This window comes from Babylonia areolata, chromosome 13 (assembly GCF_041734735.1).
Source record: "Babylonia areolata isolate BAREFJ2019XMU chromosome 13, ASM4173473v1, whole genome shotgun sequence".
Lineage (NCBI taxonomy): Eukaryota > Metazoa > Mollusca > Gastropoda > Neogastropoda > Buccinidae > Babylonia > Babylonia areolata.
This window is the reverse complement of record NC_134888.1, coordinates 4,966,814-4,987,808: the sequence shown is the minus strand read 5'-3', so window position 1 is coordinate 4,987,808 and position 20,995 is coordinate 4,966,814. Positions and strand designations below refer to the sequence as shown.

General features: G+C 40.8%; 2 protein-coding genes across 2 annotated transcripts in view; both read left to right on the top strand.

Moving 5' to 3' along the window:
- LOC143288999 (sodium/hydrogen exchanger 9-like) overlaps positions 1–1,101 on the top strand; it is an 81,529-nt gene extending 80,428 nt beyond the window's left edge. The window contains exon 21 of the mRNA XM_076597745.1: positions 668–1,101. The gene's annotated coding sequence lies outside the window, so the exon portion shown is untranslated. The remainder of the gene's footprint in view (positions 1–667) is intronic.
- A 12,177-nt stretch (positions 1,102–13,278) lies between these two features.
- LOC143288797 (uncharacterized) lies at positions 13,279–14,614 on the top strand. The gene is made up of 2 exons (XM_076597433.1): positions 13,279–13,485; positions 13,985–14,614. Exons 1-2 carry the CDS (start codon positions 13,365–13,367, stop codon positions 14,248–14,250), a joined length of 387 nt encoding a protein of 128 aa, XP_076453548.1. The 5' UTR covers positions 13,279–13,364; the 3' UTR covers positions 14,251–14,614.
- The last annotated feature ends 6,381 nt before the right edge of the window (positions 14,615–20,995 follow it).

The window sequence follows — 20,995 nt, the reverse complement described above, 5'->3', positions numbered from 1 at the left end:
AATGTTAAAAAAAACACACACCCAAAACAAACAAACAAAAAAACCAAAAAAAACCCAATTTTTTTTTTTAATAAATATTTTTATTCAAGTTTAACATTTAATGAATGCATACATACATTACATACATACAGGCGGACATACAAAAATTGTATTTCTAATTATTAATAATATTACTTGTTATTAAACGTTATTTAAACTATAAAGCAGGAAAACAACAACACAACATTGTTTTTATACAGAAAAAAAACACCACAAATAAAGTCATATGCATTGCATAAAAAAAAGTAAATAAATGAAAGGAAAATATTTTTTTAAAAAGAACAAACGTTACATTCGTGATTGTCATTCCTCCTCCTCCTCGTTGCCTTCCATCATTTTTATGTATGGGTACCATTTTCTAGAAAATGCTATGGACATCATTTCCATCGAGTGTATATATTTTTCGGTTTTGTATATGTTTCTTAGGTCTGTAAGGAAGTACTTTATACATGGTTTGATTTTATTCATTCTGCATTTATAGATGAAATGTTTCGCCACTAGAATGATATAGTCAAATATTGCATCTGTTTTTGTAACATCATCATTTCCAAATAATACTAGCTCTATATTCAACTTGACATTTGCACAATTTTCACACTTAAAACCCCAGATTTTATTTTGTTCCCAGATGGAAGAGAACTCGCGCGGTGACCTGGGCCTGGGCAAAGTGAGCGCCGAACCCTTACCCTGGAGGATCGGTCTCCACGGCTCCACGGGGGACCGCGTCTGACTGTGACCCGCACAGGAACTGAGGGCAACCAACCAACCAACCATTCATTCAACCACCTGGTGTCTGTTGCTGTTGTGGCCATCATCGTCGTGGTGATCATCGTCTTGTTTTGCTGTCATCACCACCCCCCCGGGGAATGTATGCTTCTTATTCCTCATCTTCCCACTCCCACACACCCCTCCCCCCCCCCCTCTCTCGCTTAGCTGCTCTGATGACTTGGGTCTGGATGCATGGTCAGGGCAGCCGTCTGTCCGTCAGGCTGTCATGGTCACTGTCACTTGTCATCATCGTCATGTCTGTGTTATAAGTGTAAATACCAGATCTGCCCCTTCCTGTCTCTGTGACCCGCTCTTCACCTCTCTGTACACCCCGGATCTCGCTTTCTACGCTCCAGCTTCGGATCCGCTCTCGTTTTTGCGGTTCCCCAGCTCAAGCGGTCGGTCGACTGCCGCTTCTTTTCTTGTTGTCGCTGGACCTTGCGTTTTTTTTCGGCTTTTGCATCGTCGAGTGTATCGGTACTCGGAGCTCTTTCCAAGTCTGGCCTTAAAACTTGCCTCTTCCTGAAATGGTCCCCTCCCGCCCCCCCTGCCCCCTCCCTGCTCCTCCCCCCCTCCCCCTGCCTCTCTTCCTTGTGTCTACAGTTTCTCCAGGGGAGGTACCCGTAAAGTCGACAGCTCATTGCGTCGACAGCTCATTGCGTCGACAGCTCATCGCTGTCCTTGTTCTATTTTCATTTTTGAAAAGGTGGATTTTGTCCTCCAGTTGTAAATTCTTATTTGTGCTATGTTCACTTTGGGAATGCTGAATGGCGACAAACGTCCTTCATTATTGACCACATCCTCTACACAGCATCCTGTATCTATAGCCAGACTGCATCCTCTAAACTACATCCTGTATCTATACCCTGACTGTATCCTCAAAACTACATCCTGTATATCCAGACTACATCCTCTACACCGTATCCTGTATCTATACCCAGACTACATCCTCTACACATCCTGTCCACGCAATGAGCTGTCGACGCAACGACATGGACCCTTCTCCAGGTGTCTGTTGCCATGTGTTAATACAAGTCTTGGCTTTCATCTCTGTGAGTTAGGAGTGATGCTGATGCGTGTGCGTGGCAGGGGCGTAAGCGTTTTGATTTTTTGTCCCTGTACAAAATTCAGTGCTATGTAAACGCTGATTATTATCATTATTATTATGTCATCATCATCATCATCATCTTTGTCGTCATCGCCAGAATGTTTGTCAGTATTGAAGGCTTGTTCAGTGCTGTATTGGTAGTTTTTGTTTGAAAATATCAGAATGATGACTGGTGTCTTTTTCATTGTTAAAGGGTTGTTAGTTCTGTTGGTTTAAAAATCTGTATGTGTGTGTATTATTTATTTTTTTCTTTTTCTGAAATCGTATTTTAAATTTTCAGTTGGGGTTGGGGTGGTCGGGGCTGGTATGAAGATAGTATTTGGTTTGCGATAAAGTTTTTTTTTTTTTTTTTTTTTTTTTTTTTTGTCTCATGAAACGGTGTGGATGTTTCCTGGAAAAGAAAAAAAAATTGTGCTGGACTGTCCTGGTCGTGCTTTTAATTTCCTCTTTGATGGGGATGAATGTGTTTCAGCTGTCAAGGTCACAGAAGAATGTTCACTTTGTTTTGTTGCCGCTGTTGAGCTTTTGGTTAGTCTTGAATGGTTGTTCTCTTTCTGTCTCTGTCTCTTTGTCTCTCTCTCTGTCTCTCTCTGTCTGTCTCTCTGTCTGTCTGTCTCTCTCTATGTGTGTGTATGTCTCTGTCTGTGTGTGTGTGTGTGTGTTTGTGTGTTGCTCTGTCTCTCTCTCTCTGTCTATGTGTATGTTTCTCTCTCTCTCTCTCTCTCTCTCTCTCTCTCTCTCTCTCTATGTATTCTGTGTGTGTGTGTGTGCGTGTGTGTGCGTGTGTGTGTGTGTGTGTGTGTGTCTCTCTCTGTCTATGTGTGTGTGTGTGTCTCTCTCTCTCTCTCTCTCTCTCTCTCTGTGAAACTTTTAATCAGTCCTTGAACTTTGAGTTAGACATGAGAAGTAGCATGTATTTGTTGTTGTTTTTTTGTTTGTTTGTTTGTTTTTTTAAATCTTTTAAAAAAATTTTTTATTTATTTTTTTTTTAGTAGTTTTGATTGGATTGACTTTTGGAAAGTTGAGTTAGCTCCCAGGTGTTGTTAACAACAGCCTTTACCATCCCCTTGTCCTGTGTTGCTTTTTTGGTGAATGTCTGAATTTCTACTGAACATTCTGTGTGTGACGTCGTTCTCGTCAAGATTTTAGGGGGGGGGGGGTTCCGTGCACAGAACGTTGTCTGTCTCTCGTCATCCCACATGTCCCTCACCTCACCTCAACCCCCCCACACCCTCCCTCACCACCCCCCCTCCCCCACAACCCCTCCCCTCTCCTCTACTCCCAGACGACTCCCAAGTTGAGAGACTGATGATGACGATGACGATGACGAGGATGATGGTGGGGGAGGATGCAGTGTGATTGGAGTCTACATTCAGTTCGTTGGCCATGCTGCTGCTCTGGTGTATATATATATATCACATGTGCCGATATATTATTATATATATATATATATATATTGATCCCAAACTGGGCCAGGTTTACCCTTGGGTGTGGTGGAGGTGGGGGGGGGGGCGTGAGTGGGAGGGTGGGATGGTGGGGTGATTTCAAGCAAGCCTTCAAGACATGAAGACTGTTTATTAGCTATTGCAAATAGAAGAATTCTAGAATGATCTGGAATGATCCCCATATACATTACTAGAGAGGGGGTGGTTAAAATCCAATTGGGGTGGAGGGCAGGGGCAGATTTTTTTTACCCCAGGGTAAAAAATCAAAGAGGGAGGGCCTCAGTTCTGAACAGTTTACCCCCCCCTGGAGGCCTGTCAGGGGGCGAGTCAGCACAGACCCTGGTGGGCTTAATCTGGGGCTGGTCAGATTTGACCGCGGGGTAAGATTGCAGTGGGGAGGTAAGAGTTAGGGTGCTACGCTGGGAGTCGGGCTGGGGTTGTATTATCTTTTGCTGATGCTCTTCTCATTCTCTCCATTTAGAACATTTATTTATTCATTTATTTATTTATTTGATTTTTGCTGCTGTGTATGTCTTCTTCTGTAGTGTGGAGAGAGAGAGGGCAGACAACCGTGGAAGTAGAACTTGGGTGTTATATGCGGTTGTTTCCCTTTTGTAGAGTGTTGAGAACGTGTGTTGTTGGGGAAATGTGTATGTTGTGGGGGTTGGGGTGTGGGGGGGGGGGGGGGGGGGGGGGGAGGTGTCAGTGTGTGTGTGTGGAGGGGGGGGGGGAGAGATGCTGGGTTACTTAGGATGACCGTTTCTGTTTAACTGTGTGTGTTCTGCTCCTACTCTCACTCTCTCCCCCCCCTGCCCTACCCCACCGTTATCTCCCCCTCCCCCCCAACATACACACACACACACACACACACACACTGCCCCCCATCCGCATCCCCCCCACCCCCTGTCCTGTACTCCCCACTTTTTTATTGATTAAGTAAAAAAAAAAAAAAAAAAAAAAATATCCACCCCACCAGAACTAAGAATGTTGACCTGTATGTGTTGTTTTGATTGTGTTAGTGTCGTGTCACAGAACTTGTGTGTGTACATGGTGTGCGTGTTGAATGTGTCAGTGTATCTCCAAGCGTGTTGAATGTCAAAGAGTGTTCTCTTTGTGTTGTGTCATATGATTGTGTCAGCGTCATGTCACAGAACTTCCGTGTGTGTTGTTGAATGTGTCAGCGTATCCAAGCGCGTTGAATGTCAAAGGGTATTCAAAAGATCACTAACGGCTTACTGGGTTGACTTTCTGTTTTGATGATTTTGTTGTTGCTGTTGTTGCTGTTGTTTTTTTCTTCTTTTTTTTCAAATGTGTAAATAGATTTCATGTTTTCTGAAGGGTTTTCAGTACGGTAATGGGTATTATTTTTCCTAACCAGTATGATATTATCATTGGTGTGTTAACACGCCTGGGTTCGTCTGTGTTATGTTTGGAATTTATTCTGATTTTTTTTCTTTTCTTCTTCTTCTTCTATCATTCTGATTGACAAGATATTTGATTTTCCTTTGTTGGTTTAGATGGTGTATGTGTGTGTGTGTGAGAGAGAGAGTGTGAATGTAATTTGCCTGTTTGATTTTTTTGTTGTTGTTGTTGTCTGTAATATTTTGACTGTGCAAGTGTGTTTGTGTAAGAGTGTGAATGTGATTTGCTTGTTTGAGTTTTTTGTCTGTAATATTTTGACTGTTCAAGTGTGTTTGTGTAAGTGTGTGAATGTGATTTGCCTGTTTTTTTTTTTTTTGTTTTTTTTTGTCTGCAATATTTACAGTGTTTTTGTCGAGCGGTGTGTGTGTCAAAGGTAACCCATCTACAATAAGCAACCTTTTTTTTTGAAACTTTCATTGCTCATACATGTACCACTATTTTTATTGTTGTGGACTTTTTGTTGTTGTTGTTGTTGTGTTTTCTTTTTCTCCTCGAAGGAGTTGGGGGGGCTTAAAGCGATGCTTGCACTGGATCTGATTGCCTCCTCACGCATTTTCCGCTTCGATGGATCTCATTTTTCTGGGTCACAGCTGGTGTACTTGAATCTGGCTTTGGTGTTTTGCGTCTTTCTCTCTCTCTCTCTCTCTCTCTCTCTGTGTACGTCTGAAAGTCTGGCACTGGTTTTTCAATGCCTTGTGGAACGTGTTTGATGAATTTGTGGCATTTTGTATTTTGTGGGGGATTCTGAAGATGGATCACTAACATTTTTGTGACAGTATTCTGAAATGTGTTTTGTTGTGTGTGTGTGTGTGTGTGTGTGTGTGTGCTTAAAAGGAAGTGTGTTTTGTTGTCGGTGTGTGTGTGTGTGTGTGTGTGTGTTTGTGAGTGTGTATGTTTGTGTGTGTGTGTGTGTGTGTGTGCATGCGTGCATGCATGTGTGTGTGTGTGTGTATATTTGTTCCTCAACATTTCAAGATCTGTATTATTCTCGATGTTCTCTCTGTGATCAAAAACCAACAATATGATTGGGTGAAGAGTTGACACCGCCATGCAACTGAGAACCTGATGTTTATTTGTGATTTTATTTTGGCCAGCTCCCACTCCCACCCAGTTTTGCTGGCAGTTTTTTTGTCGATGTCCTTGGGTCTTTTGGGGCTTAGTAATTGGGTGTTTTTGGAACATCATAGCGTGCTGTCGCTTTGTCGCTAAATTGTGATTTTTTTAAACCTATTTATTTCTGTTAGTTTTTTTAATTTTGTTTTGTTGTTTGTTTGTTTTTTTCTTGTTGCGGGTATTGTATCTTGTTGCGGTATCTGTTTTTTGTTGTTGTTGTTGTTGTTGTTGTTTTGCTAGCTTGCTTGTGTGTTGTGATAGTGTTACGGGGTGACTTTTTAAAGCTACTTAAACTGCCATTTTTTTTTTGTTCTGAGGTGTGGGTGGTTTTTTTTTGTTTTTTTTTGTTTTGTTTTTGAATTACACCAAGTTATTTTCTACCTGTTAATGGTAAAGATGTGTGCACTTAGAAAAGCCAGCCAGGCAGGCAGGCAGGCAGGCAGGCAGACAGACAGACAGACAGATAGACCAGCGTCTGACTTCACCTGTGGGCAGAGTGGAAGGGGGTGGGGGGGTGGGGGGACTTGGAGGGACTGTCGTTCGTGTTTTATTGTTGGCCTTTGCAGCCAGCCATGCGCAAGGCTTGTGTCAGTCCCAAACCCACAGCCGTAAACTCCATAGTCTCCTGAGATACTGATGAATGGCCTGTGTTTTCTTCTTCTCCTTCCTCTTCTTCGCCGTCTTCTTCGCCGTCTTCTTCTTCTTCTTCTTCTTCTCCTTCTTCTTTTTCTTCTTCTTCTTCTTCCTCCTCTTCTTCTTCTTCTTCTGTCGCTCGTGTTTTATTGTTGGCCTTTGCAGCCAGCCACGCGCAAGGCTTGTGTCAGTCCCAAGCCCACAGTCGTAACTCCATAGTCTCCTGAGATACTGATGAATGGCCTGTGTTTTCTTCTTCTCCTTCCTCTTCTTCGCCATCTTCTTCTTCTTCTTCTTCTTCTTCTTCTTCCTCTTCTTCTTCTTCTTCTTCTTCTTCTTCTCCTTCCTCTTCTTCTTCCTCTTCTCCTTCTTTTTCTTCTTCTTCTTCTTCTTCTCCTTCCTCTTCTTCTTCCTCTTCTCCTTCTTTTTCTTCTTCTTCTTCTTTTTCTTCTTCTTCTTCTTCTCCTTCTTTTTCTTCTTCTTCTTCTTCTTCTTCTTCTTCTCCTTCCTCTTCTTCTTCGTCGTCGTCTTCTGCTTCTTCTTTTTCTTCTTCTTCTTCTTCTCCTTCTTCTTCTTCTTCTTCTTCTCCTTCTTCTTCTTCTTCTTCTTCTTCTTCTTCTTTTTTTTCTTCTTCTCCTCCTTCCTCTTCTTCTTCTTTCTCTTCTCTTTCTTCTTCTTCTGCTTCCTCCTCTTCTTCTTCTGCTTCCTCCTCTTCTTCTTCTCCTTCCTCTTCTTCTTCTTCTTCTCCTCCTTATTCTTTTTCTTCTCCTTGTTCTTCCTCTTCTCCTTCTTCCTCTTCTTCTTCTTACTTTTAATAGACTATTCCAGTTACTATTCTTATTCATCGTTTTTATTGTCTTATTTTATTTCATTTCATTTCTTTACTTCTGTGTTTTGTGTCGATCTTTATTTTTGTGTTTTGTTTCGTTAAATGGGCAGAATTGTAAAAAAAAAAAAAAAAAAAAGGCCTTTACTGTGCCTAATTCTTTACTCATTAAAGATTCAATCAATCAGTCTTCTTCTTCCTCTTCTTCTTCTTCCTCCTTCCTCCTTGACACTTATTTTTAATGTGAATGTCTATACAAGCAGAGGTCCACAGGAAGCCTGATATCTTTCTCCATCCATTCAGCCATGGGTGTCTCGAGATGCTGACAAAACTAGGTCAAGACTGGATGACGAAAAAAAAAAAAAAAAAAAAAGATGATTTCCAAATTTACCTCTAATGAAAACACAGTGTGGCTGTCTGTAGGATGAGGGGGTGGGGAAGGGGGGGGGGGGGGGGGGCCATGCACATGAAAGCCCACGTGTACATTTGAGTGGATGTGGGAGTTGCAGTCTTGTGCTATCTTAGTCAACTCCCCTCCCCGCCCCCCACCCCCCGTGTTAGTCATTCTCCGTTGATTCTTTTTCAACTGTACTGTGCTGTGCTTCTCCCTTGTACTACATTTTTTTTTGGCACAGTTAGTTTCTCTGAGTGAAATTCTGGTTGCTGTCTCTGAGGAGAGTTGGTCACTAGAATGCAGCACCACCATTTTTTTTTCTTGATTGGCTAAGAGCGGACCGGGCAAGACGGGGGGGGGCGTCTTTTCACTGTTAGCAGCATGAAATTTGGCCAAGCAGAGCAAACCGATAGGCCTAGTTTGCATCAGTTTGACATGGTAAGTATATGTATCACCAAACATGGAGTATAATACAAACTCCTCTTTTTTCTATCAAATTGGATTTTTCCACAGAATCTTCCCAGGGGCCACTTTTTTTTTTTTTTTTTGTCTAGGTCTAGTGGAGGGGGAAGAAAATACTCGTGAGCATGGGATTTGAACCTGTGCGCTCAAAATCTCTTGCTGTCTAGGTCACACATACCACATGTTCTGATTTCTTTGCTGTGTTAAGTTCCCTGTGTGTGTGTGTGTGCATCAGTGTTTGTGCATCCGTGTGTGCGTGTGTGTGTGGATGCATACGTACGTATGTGTGTGTGTGTGTGTGTGTGTGTGTGTGTGTGTGCGCTTTGTCAGTCTGAGCCTCACAGTGTTTGTCATGATGTGACAAATCAAATTAAATCAAAAACACTTTATTGATCCACATGGAAAATAACTTGTACACATCATGGGCTTGTTATAAGCAGAAACATCTTCCATCTTTTTTTTTTTTTTATTTTATTTTTTTATTCAAGCTCACGGAAAATCGCATGTGTATGCAGTGCTAACCTTTTCCACACATGCACACGCACATTTACTGCTTAAGTTTGTGTTGAGAGAGAGAGAAAAAAAAAGAATATTTTTTACATTCAAGTTGAGTTCAACAAATGTTTCTTTTAAATAGGATTATACCTGATATGTCTTGGATTAACAAATTGCTGCATTTTTTAAAATTTTTATTGGATATACAACATATATCTTGGACTAAGAAATTGTTGGGTTTTTTTTTTCAGATACAGGACATAGTATGTATGTGTAGAATTTCACATATTTTTCGTATTCATAATTACTTTCAGTTCCATGTAGTGCTGAATTGTTTTAAACAAAAGTGAACTTGTAAATCCTCTGGTTTTTCTTTTGACAGTAATACACATGAGAACAAATAGCATATATTATTTGCAGCCATAAAGATGGGGGATTATTGAAATGTGGAAATTATGATGGTAGCAACAGCAGTTCTGGATAGTAGCGGTAGTAGTAGTAGTAGTAGTAGTAGTCTGAGTGGTTGTAGTTGTAGGAGCAGTAGTTGTGATGATGATGATGATGATGAATGTTTTGGTAGATTCACTGATCGAATTGTGTTAACTTTTGTGTCGCAGACAGGTTTCTCTGTATGAAAAAATTAGGGCTGCTCTTCTCAGGAAGGGCACATCACTGCATTGTTGGGCAACCTCCACCCCTAGCCCCGCCCCCCCCCCCAACCCCCACAACCCACCCCCCTTTTTTTTTTCTTTCTTTCTTTTCTCTGTGTTCAAGTGTTATTTGTTAAACCTTTAATCGGTTTAGAGTTGAATTTACTGTAGATTTTTTTTTCTTTTTTTTTTTTGCTAGGGACAGTTCCATTTGTTGCAGTTTTAATTTTTTTGAAAATTTCTTTGTTTGATTATCTTATTTATTTATTCATTTATTTTTGACGTGCACTAAGTGCATCCTGCACACTGGACCTCTCAGTTTATCGTCTCATTCTTCTTCTAACTAGCACCCAAACCATCTCTTAACCCTTTTCACCACCAAGCTCGCATTTATGCGCAGGCGAGGTAGAGGACCCATGTCACTGAAAGGTGACCATTCATTGGTCTGTTATCCATGAACCTACTGTTCTTAATGTTCGGTGGTAGGACAGGCCATTATTTTCTATATATCGCGGGGGGTGAGGGGGGAATCCCCAGTTGTTCTTAGCCACTGTCTTTTCTGTGTTTATACCACAAGGGAATTTTGCACTCTAAATTGACTGGCGGTGAAAGGGTTACATTAAAACTTTTGTGGAGAGAGAGGAGTGAAAATTTCTGATCCGCATAATTATGGGGGACCTCGCTTCCAGCGTGCACTGCCTAGCACTATGCCGCTGCCTGAAAAACAAGACGAAAGAGTGTCGGTGTTCATTTTTGAAATGTGTTTTGTTTGCTGCTGGTAAAACAGAGGTGACTGGATGTTTGAAAGCGTCGGCGAACGCATGGTGTAATGTCCCTTTGCTGAAAACTCCCCCCCCCCCGCCCCTGCCCCCCACACCCCCACCCTTCCCATAAATGATGATTGGTTATTTTCTAAAAAGACGTCAACAACAAACTTGTTTCTCAGTCTTAAAATTTCAGTAGCATTTCAACAGCTGCAGATGAGCTCTGTATACTTTTTTTTTTTTTTTTTTGGTTTGTTTTATGTTTATTTTTGTTTTGAAATTTGCAACGGTGAATGGATTTGCAATTATTGATCATTTAACATCCATGCTGTACTTAAATTTTTTTATTATTATTATTTTTTTTTAATTAAGATAGGTCTTATCTGTAACCATGAATGCACTACTTATTTGAAATAGGTCTGTATTTTCCTTTGCAAATGTGCTTTGTCAGTGGATGTTTTTTTTGTTTTTTTTGGTTTTTTTTTCTTCTTATTTTTATTTAAAAGTGTTCGTTTCCCAGTGCATTTATTGGACCTTACAAATTTATGCAGATTGACAATCTCTTTCAGTCACTGACATTTATCTCCTATATCCCAGGATGTCTTGGTTACGCAGGGTTATGTTGTACCGGATCAGTGTGATTTTTTTTTTATTTTTTTTTTTTCTGAATGCACTTGTGGTTTTGTAAACAGATCTTGGTGGTTTCCAGGAGAAAAAAAAAAAAATGGGTAAAGCAGAACTGGTTCCTTCTGTATTGATGTATGTTGTGGGTAATGTGATGATTATTGGTTTGGTTGTTGATAATCATAATTATGTCTGTGTCTGCTTTCATTCTGGGTTGTTGTTTTTTTGTTTTGTTTTTTGTTTTTGGTTTATGTTTCAAATCCTTACTGCTTGCCATGCTATGTTATTATTATTCCAGTTGGAAGACCAATAAACTGGGTGTAAATTGACGAGAAATTTGTGTTGGGTGGTTTGTGTGTGTGTGTGTGTGTGTGTGTGTGTGTGTGTGTGTGTGTGTGTGTGTGTTATATCCATTAGTGTGTGTGTGTGTGTGTGTGTGTGTGTTATCCATTAGTGTGTGTGTGTGTGTGTGTGTGTGTGTGTGTGTTATCCATTAGTGTGTGTGTGTGTGTTATCCATTAGTGTGTGTGTGTGTGTTATCCATTAGTGTGTGTGTGTGTGTTATCCATTAGTGTGTGTGTGTGTGTTATCCATTTGTGTGTGTGTTTGTGTGTGTGTGTGTGTGTGTGTGTGTGTGTGTGTGATTGAGGCCTGTTAGTGTTTATGTGAAAGCCATTTGCCCTCTCCACTCTCTTTCCCCCGCTCTCTACGTCTCTCTTCCCTCTCTCTCTCTCTCTCTCTTGGAGAAGGAGAGAGAGAAGAGAGAAAGAATGTGAGAGACAAAGAAGAAGACAAAGAAGGACAGGGAGAAGGATGAATAAATAATAAAGAAGTAGTTCAGGTAAATGGTAAAACTTGAAAAAAAGAAAAAAGAAAGAAAAGAATAAAAAAGAGAAAAAAAAAGAATAGAATAAAAAAGAGAAAAAAAGAAAAAAAGAATAGAATAAAAAAGAAAAAAAGAAGAAAAAAGAAAAAAAAGAAGAAAAAAAATTAAAAAAGAAAAGAAAAAAGAATAGAATAAAAAAAAAGAGAAAAAAAAAGAATAGAAGAAAAAAAAGAAGAAAAAAAAGAAAAAAAGAAAAGAAAAAAGAAAAAAAGAATAGAATAAAAACAAGAAAAAAGAGAAAAAAAAAAGAATAGAAGAAAAAAGATGAAAAAAGAATAGTATAAAGAATAGAAAGAGAAAAGAAAATAGAATAAAAAAGAAAAAAAATAAAAAAAAGAATAAGAAAAAGAATAAGAAAAGAAAGATACAAAGAAATGAACTAATCAAAGAAAAGGAAAAGAAATGAGAATCATGAAAGAGACATCATGATCTTATGTGTGTGAGTGAGTGTATGTGTGTGTGTGTGTGTGTGTGTGTGTGTTGCTCAGTTCAGTTTTGGAAATGCTCGAGGAAAGTTCAAGTGGATGATGGTAAGAGCCCAAGTGACTTGCCTTCATGTACGACACCACAATGATAATAATAATAAAATAAAATAAATAAATAAAAAGAGAAAAAGAAAAGAAAAAATAAATATCCAAAGAAAATGCTGATATCTATGGAAATGGTCTTCCCCTTAAGGCCAGACACGGTAGTGAAATTTTGACCAAATCATGATTTTTTACGATTTTCGTTTTTTTCGCATAATTTGCTTCTTCAACATCTAATCTTTATAGTCATTTTCATATTTTGTACTAAATCGGTCGCAAAAGGTGTTATATTTGCAAATGAAAGTTGCTTCCTGATGTTGATTTTGTCTGAATTTTTCAAACATCGTCCAAAAGTGTTGATTTTACACCTTAGCAACGTATACTTTCATTTCCCGAAGCCTATCATATCGCATATCAACAGAAACAGCGTCATCTTGTGAATACACAGACCCGGTTCTTTTAGTTGTTGAAACGGACTATAAAACACTGCGAGCGATTTTACACACACACTGTATCGCGCGAACTTTCCCGAGTTTTCCCAAATAAGGGCATAGAGTACTATGACTGTGCAGTTTCATTGATGAGACTGACACCAGTGGAAATTTCAGCCAATCAGATTTCATTCCGCTGGGCTCAGCCAGCCTTCGGGCACGCTCGGCTCCCTCCGTCGAGAAGCCAAAATGGCCGTCCAATAACAACAACATGCTGACATGAAAGTGTTTTTTCTCGTCAATTGTTGATTATTTTGCCAGCTAAGACATCTCCTGGATTTATCATGCCTCGGCATAAGCAAGGAAAGAGACGATTGCACTTGACAGCTGCTGCAAAAGCAAAATGGGCCAAATGTGATGCAGCAGCGACTGAAAGCGTGGCTTCGAAGAAACCTGCACCTTCGACATCAGACTGATAAAAGTGCGTCGAGAAGAAAGATCGAAATCATGAACCCTGTCGCATATAATGGTGAGGTGGAAGAACAGAACTGGACTTTGCTACACGTTTTCCAGCTGACCAGACTGATGAGTGACCTGAGTTGCCCAGAGTGCGGAGAAACGGGACTGTCAGTCAGTGTGCGAGAGAGGGAGAAAGCTGGTTTTGCGGCAAAGCTTGCTATGTGCTGCGATGGCTGTGGTTATGAAAAGTGCGAATTCTCATCCCCACGAACTGGATTCAATGACAAAAAGAATACAGGTTTTGAAGTAAACAACAGGATGACCATGCTGAGCCATGAACTGGGAGGCAGCTACACTGCTCTTCAAACCTTCAGCACTGTCATGGGAATACCAGGCATGCATTTGAAAACTTTCCAGGCCCATGACAAGAAAGTAACAGGTATGTTTGTGAGGTTTTTTTGATGGTTAAAAAAATCTTTATCTTTAACTGTGCAGTACAAATACACAAGTGTGCACACATCCCTGCACTGATAACTACTAGTGAAACATTACACTGTCAACCACTGAATCAGTCACTCAGGCAAAGTTTTGCTTGTTCAGTCTTGACTATGATCCATGTGTGTGTGTGTGTGTGTGTGTCTGTGTGTGTGTGTGTGTGTGTTTGTTTGTGTGTGTGTGTGGTGTGTGTGTGTGTGTGTTCATGAATGGGTGAATGCATGTATATCAGTTATGTGTGTAAATTATGCACAGTGTGTGTGTGTGTGTGTGTGTGTGTGTGTGTGTGTGTGTTTCATTGCAATATTATATATTTATGTATGTGTATATGTGTATGTGTGTGTGATATTTAGACTCATCACCTGAGGAAGGAAAGTAAACTATGTAAATGATATAGTTGTGAGCACAGCACAAATATCTCACAAACATTATGCATTTTTCAGCTGCTGAAATTGAATCAGGGTCAACACTCTTAGAACGCACAGCAGCTACAATCCAGCAGGCGTATGCAGAGACCGATGAAGACCTGCAGGGGGCACTGGATAAAGGTGAAAATCCAGTCATCAATATCAGTGTTTCATATGATGGAACATGGCAAAAGAGAGGATTCACATCACTGTATGGTACGCCACCCTACGACGTCTCAACAACCGAGAGGAGGAGGCCAGGGATCCAGATGCCTACCAAGCAGGAGGACACTAGCTTGTAAGTACCCCCTTCCACTGTGCTCTCCAAAACTGCTCTCATATCAGGAGTATGGGAAAGCCAGACCACTGGAATATGTCTGCCAATCTGTGTAAACCATTTCACGTTCTTTGTGAATTTGTCATCATGTGAGCTGTGAACTGGATTATTATTGGCCACAAAACACTTCAATTTCAACTTCTTCTCTTACCTGGTGGTTGCTGTGCTGTGGATTGACATGCTGGGTGAGTAAGTTGTACTCTTTTACCACTTGTGCTAAACAACACTCAGCCAGTAAAGTTTCTGTTCTTCTTTCTCCGTTTTCTGGGTTTTCTGTTTTTCGCACTCTATGCACATTTCAAATGGCTAAAACTTCCACAAAAATAAACACAGAGCCTTAAAATTTGGCATGGTGCTTTTTGAAAGTATGGTGCTTAAAAGTACGCATTGCTATTTTGAAACAAAATGTATAGTTATGTTTTATTTGAATTTTATTTAGAACAATCGGTGCAATATAACTGCGTTGACCAAAAAAAAATCTCAAAAATATAAATTTGTCATTACATCAAAAAGCTATCCGTACTTTTATAGATATTAACATTCCTAAACTAGATCAGGAAACAGATTTTGGCTAAGTGCAATTGAAAAAAAGCCTTAGGCTTTTAAAATGTTTTGTTTGGCAGCCATCTTGGACTGTTTCCATGGCAACCGGAGGTCCAAACACCAAAAAAAGAATAGTTTTGAACTTCCCAGTAAATATACTTTCAAAGTGTAATACATTTTAAATTAAGGCAACAAACACCTCTGATATGAACTTTACTGTAGTGTCTGGCCTTAACCCCCCCACCCCTCACCCCCTTAAAAGGGAGCAAACTTTGGTAGTAACAATGATAAGAGTCTTTTTGAGTAGGTTCCCCTACATGTATTTCAGGCAGCTCTCTATTCCTTGATCCCCCCCCCCCCACACACACACACCCTCCCCCCCCACCTCGCCCTCACCCCCTCTCTCTGTCTCTCCTGTATGATTATGTGTGGTGTGGTGTGGTGTGGTGTGGTGGTGGTGGTGGTTTAGAGCTCCACGCGCAAGAACATCTCGATACATTAATTCATTTATTCCTACAGCCATTCGCGCACACAATCAAAACATCCAATAAAGTAAGTGAACCCTCCCACCCCCCAAGCCCCCTCACCACAGCAACACCTGAACTTCACCAGCAGACGAGTGTATGGGAGCAGACATTATGCGTGCATGTGGGACTGAGCGGGTGAGCACGGGCAAGCAAGCATTTTTGTGTGTGTGTGATCGGAAGTGATTTTAAAATATTTTCTTATTTTACTTGGATTTCATGTATCTTAATGTTAATGTTCTAATCTTATTGGCGTGACATATGTTATGTGCATGCATACGTTGTTTGTGTGTGTGTGTGTGTGTGTGTGTGTGTGTGTGTGTGTGTGTGTGTGTGTGTGTGCATTTTACTTATATATACGATTTATTCCCTTGATGTTTTTATTTATGTATTGTTGTACAATACCTTATGGTCTTAACGTGTGTGTGTGTGTGTGTGTGTGTGTGTGTGTGTGTGTGTGTGTGTGTGTGTGTGCGTGTGTGTGTGTGTGTGCATGTGTGTGTATGTGTGTGTGGGTGTGTGTGCGTGCGTGCGCGCATGTCATTTTTAGTAATCTTATACCCTTTTTTTGTTGGATGTTTTCATTTGTTAATATTGTTGTGCAATACCCTATTGTCTTAACATGAGTATGTGTGTGGGGGTGTGGGGGGTGGGGGGGATTAGTATATCGTCAGCTATTGGGAATTCTTATTTGACTAGTTTTAATCTCTTCTTATGTTGCGCATGATTTTATGCCAGTGTTTACAATGAGCCTGTGACTGCACAACTTAATTTCCATGTGGATTAATAAAGTGTTTTTGATTGATTTGATTGATTGATATGTGTGTGAGTGTTTCTATCTTTTTTAGGGATGCGTGATTTGAAGATTTTCAGCTAAAGGGAGCAAATCAAGGTAATGACAAAAGCAGGGGAATTTTATTCGATAGCCTCCCCTACATGAACCCGTCATCAAATTGAGTGCAACAGTTGCTTATTATTATGCTTGAAAATCCCGTGGTTTTCGACGCTCTGACAAATACAGTTTGTCGATGTATACATTCTGAGCTTCGTTCACAAGTTTTCGCTTTCTTGTTTGGCAAGTACCACTGTTGCTGTGTGATTCTTATTTTTGTGGAACGTTTCAATGTTCATTATTATTAATATTATAATTTCATCAGTTATTATTGGGTTAAAAAAAAAAAATTAATGTTTATCGCCGCTATCATTTTGTTTCATCTGTGAAAGCAAAATAATGGGCAATATCCATAATATTTCCCTCACAAAACGGAATGTGTATTGTTCACAATAACTTTAGGCATGGACGTTCACTCCATCAGTCACATGGTGATGGGACTGAAGAAATATGGATTATAACCAAATACATTTCACAGGTAAGTCTGTGTATTGATACTGTTATTGAATTGTTCAAACTTATGGTCCCAGTACTAAACCGGAAGATATTTGGTTCACCATTCAAAACTGAAGTTCTATCCAGTAATTTTTTTTTTTTTCACGGCTTTGAACGGAACCGTTACGATTTTGTTTGTTATAACCTATACGACCTTTACGGTTTTGTTTCTTACTAGTATAGCTTATACCGTTACGGCTTGCTTTGTTTTTTTTAGCTGTACTATAACGGTTTTGTTTGTCACAAGTTATTGCCTGTAACCGGGTTACAGTTTTGTTTTCAACTGTACTGTTACGGTTTTGATTGTATGTTTTTTTGTTTTTTTTAATTTCTAATTCCTGGCCCGACTGTGTAAACTTCCAATGGCTGTATTTGAGCGATAACCATGTGTATTTGTATTTGTATTTCTTTTTATCACAACAGATTTCTCTGTGTGAAATTCGGGCTGCTCTCCCCAGGGAGAGCGCGTCGCTATACTACAAGCCACCCTTTTTTTTTCTTCTTTTTTTTGGTATTTTTTCCTGCGTGCAGTTTTACTTGTTTTTCAATCCTATCAACGTGGATTTTTCTACAGAATTTTGCCAGGAACAACCCTTTTGTTGCCGTGGGTTCTTTTACGTGCGTTAAGTGTATCATGCACACGGGACCTCGGTTTACTATTGTAGTCTCATCCGAAATGACTAGCGTCCAGACCACCATTCAAGGTCTACTGAGTGGAGGGGGAGAAAATATCAGCGGCTGAGCGCGTGATTCGAACCAGCGCGCTCAGATTCTCTCGCTTCCTAGGCGGACGCGTTACCTCTAGGTCATCACTACACATACAATGTGTGGCCAAAGCCTTGTTATTCCGTGGTGTGGGGGGAGAGGGGTTGTCAGTTCTGATTAGCTGAAATTGAACCCAGTGGCTCATCAGTTCTGGCAGGTCGGCACAAGTCCCCCGGGGTGGGGGTGTAAATCTGGGCAGGCCAGTTTTGATTGAAACTACACTGGGTTCAATGCACGTCACGACTCTCCCGTCACTTGCACACATACGCACACAAAAACACGCACACAAGAACACGCGCACACACACACACACACACACAGTGACACACACGCACACACACACACACACGCACGCACGCACGCACCCAGGCACACACACGCGCGCGCGGCGCGCACGTACACTGATACACACACACACATACGCGCGCGCACACACACATGCATGTGCGCGCGCGCACACACACACACACACTGACACCGGCACACAAACACGCAAACACGCACACTTTCAAATTTGGTCACCAGCAGACAAAAATAAAACACACGCATTAACAAAATAACAAGTAATCAGCAAAGTAATGGATGAGCTAAGTAACAGCCAAGTGCAATACTTTCTCGTAAAGAAGGAAAGAAAAGCGAAATAAATAAAAAAAGATACACTAATGAATAATCGATTGAATGAATCAATAGACTCAGTATATAGACTTCATATGAGTTCGTACTTTTAGACATCTTTAAAAAAAAAAGAAAGAAAACGATTTATAATTACACTGACATAACACACACAAAATTGATGTGACGAGCAAGCAGCGAAAAAAACAAGAAAAAAAAACACACACAAAAACAACCCGAAACAACAACCCCCCCCCCCCCCCCCCCCCCCCAAAAAAACCCAAACAACTTAGATTCATTCCAAATTGATTGTGTTGGCGGTTAAAGCAGTCTGCCCAGCAATTTTTAATGTGGTGTTGGGTGTGGTGATGAGACTGAACGCAAGAGGCGCCTCCCTTGAAAAAAACAAAAACAAACAAACAAAACAACAACAAAAACAAAAACAAAAAAAAAACAAACAAAAAAACAAAACAAAAAAACACACACAAAAAACAAACAAAAAAAACTGAATCGAGCTGAAGTGAACATAGTTTCTTTTCTATCTATCTTTCTTTCTTCTTTTTTTTTTCATTTTATTTTTGTTTCTATTTTTATTTTCATCCTCTGATAAAAAAAAAAAAAAAAAAAAAAAAAAAAAAAATTGACGTGTTGGTCGCCAACATCAGAGGCATATTCCTGGTCAATACAGTACACGAATGTGACTACTACTACTTTCTTCTTCTTTGTTCGTGGGCTGCAACTCCCACGTTCACTCGTATGTACACGAGTGGGCTTTTACGTGTATGATCTTTTTTTTTTTTTTTTTTTTTTTTTACCCCGCCATGTAGGCAGCCATACTCAGCTTTCGTGTACGGGGGTGAATGTGACTCAACTTGTGTCTAATTTTGTTTTATTTTATTTATTTATTTATTTTTTGCATTATTTTTTTAATTTTTTTTTTTAAATCAAGTTTGACAGGACCGATATTTACAGTGTTTCAACCCTGCTGTGGGTGGCTGTGACGTCGGCTGTGCTGTTCATTTCAGGCAACACAAGACTGATTAAAAGGGTTCTTGTTTCTTGTTTTATCGTTTCAGTTTTGTTCAATCGAAATATCGTCAAATGCTGTATCATTCCACTACTAATGAATTCTTGGTTACTATCTACCGCTGCTGCTGTTGCTGTTGCTGTTGCTTCTGTATATGTGCATAGATTAGAAACAAAGAGAAGAAATAAGCATACTATCTCTTTGTCTGTCTCTGTCTCTGTCTCTCCCCTCTCCTTCTCTCTCAATCAACAGATATCTCTGTCTCTCGGTCTCTGTCTTTGTCTCCGTGTCTCCCCCTCCCTCTCCCCCCCTCTCTCTGCCCCCCCCCCCCATCTCTCTCTCTGTCAACAGATCTCTGTCTCTCGGTCTCAGTCTTTGTCTCTGTCTGTCTCCCCCTCCCCCCTTCTCTCTCTCTCTCTCTCTCTCTCTCTCAAACAAAAGATATATCTGTCTCTCTGCCTGTCTCTGTCTCTCTGTCTCTTTCTCTATCTCTGTCTCTGTCTCTGTCAGTCTCTCTCAAACAACCGATTCCATTAAAATTCATTCATCCATCGAGAGCTCTCTCCCTCTCTCTCTCTCCATCTCCCCACTCACACTTCTCTCCATTGCCACATAACCCCCCCCACCACCACCACCACCACCCAACCCCTCCGGCCCCCTCACCCCTCTCCCTACTCCTCCCTCCCCCCCCTCCCACACCCCCGCCCCCATCCTCATCCCTATTTCCCCACGCACGCTGCAAATTCACAACACCCCACCCAACCCCCCTCTCAAAAAAAAAAAGCTTCCGAAACACAACACATCAAAGCAAACTTCACCTTCAAGCGTGGGACATTGCGACACGCACAGTAGGAGATAGGATAAACCAGCCCCGGTGCTCAATAGAATTAGCACCCCCCCCCCCCACACACACACACCTCCCCTCCCCTCATCCGTGCACGATTACGCATACCCCCACCCCACACCCGCGACCTACACACACACACACACACACACACCCATTATTAACTCCCGAGAAAGAAAAGTTTATGTTGACGGCATTTCTGATAACGGTCTAGGCTTTGATCTGTGTTTTAACCCATTTAAAAAAAACAATGTATCGTCATCACCATCATCATCATCATCGTCGTTATTATCATTATTATTATTTTTGTATATTTCTTTTTTTTTTTTTTGGTAGAGCAAGCTTGTTGTGTCATGTCTTTTTTCCCCATAAACAGATTTCACTGTGTGGAAAGTCAGGTTGCATGCTCTCCCTTGGGAGAGCGCGCGTCGCCGGCCACGTACAGTGCAGCGCCATTTTTGTTTTATTTTTCTGTCTGCAAGTGAATTTTGTTAAGCTACTGATCAAAGCGGTTTTACTTTTTCCAACCAAAGCATTGCCGGAGACAATATTTGCTGTTGTTGTTGTTGTTGTTTTACGCGCGCTGTACGTAAATGGGACGGGAACCTGAAACTGGGACCACTCGTTTCCAAGTCCGGCGCATTAATTGAGAGAGAGAGAGAGAGAGAGAGAGAGAGAGACAAGACAAGACAAGACAAGACAATGGTTGGTTTGTTAGGCCTCCGGCCCATAACACAGGAGTGGGCCACTAACCAAAAAATCATTTCATAATGAACTAGTCCAATAGTGTGAACAATATATCATCAGTGCGCATGAGACTGTTACCAGCTGTCTCTCTCTCTCTCTCTGTTTCTCTCTCTGTCTCTGTCTGTCTGTCTGTCTCTCTCTCACACACACACATTATCTCTCTCTCTCTCTCTCTCTCTCTCTCTCTCCCTCCTCTCCCCTCCCTCAAACACTGTGACATGCACGTCGGCGCGCATACTATACTACACACCCACATACAGG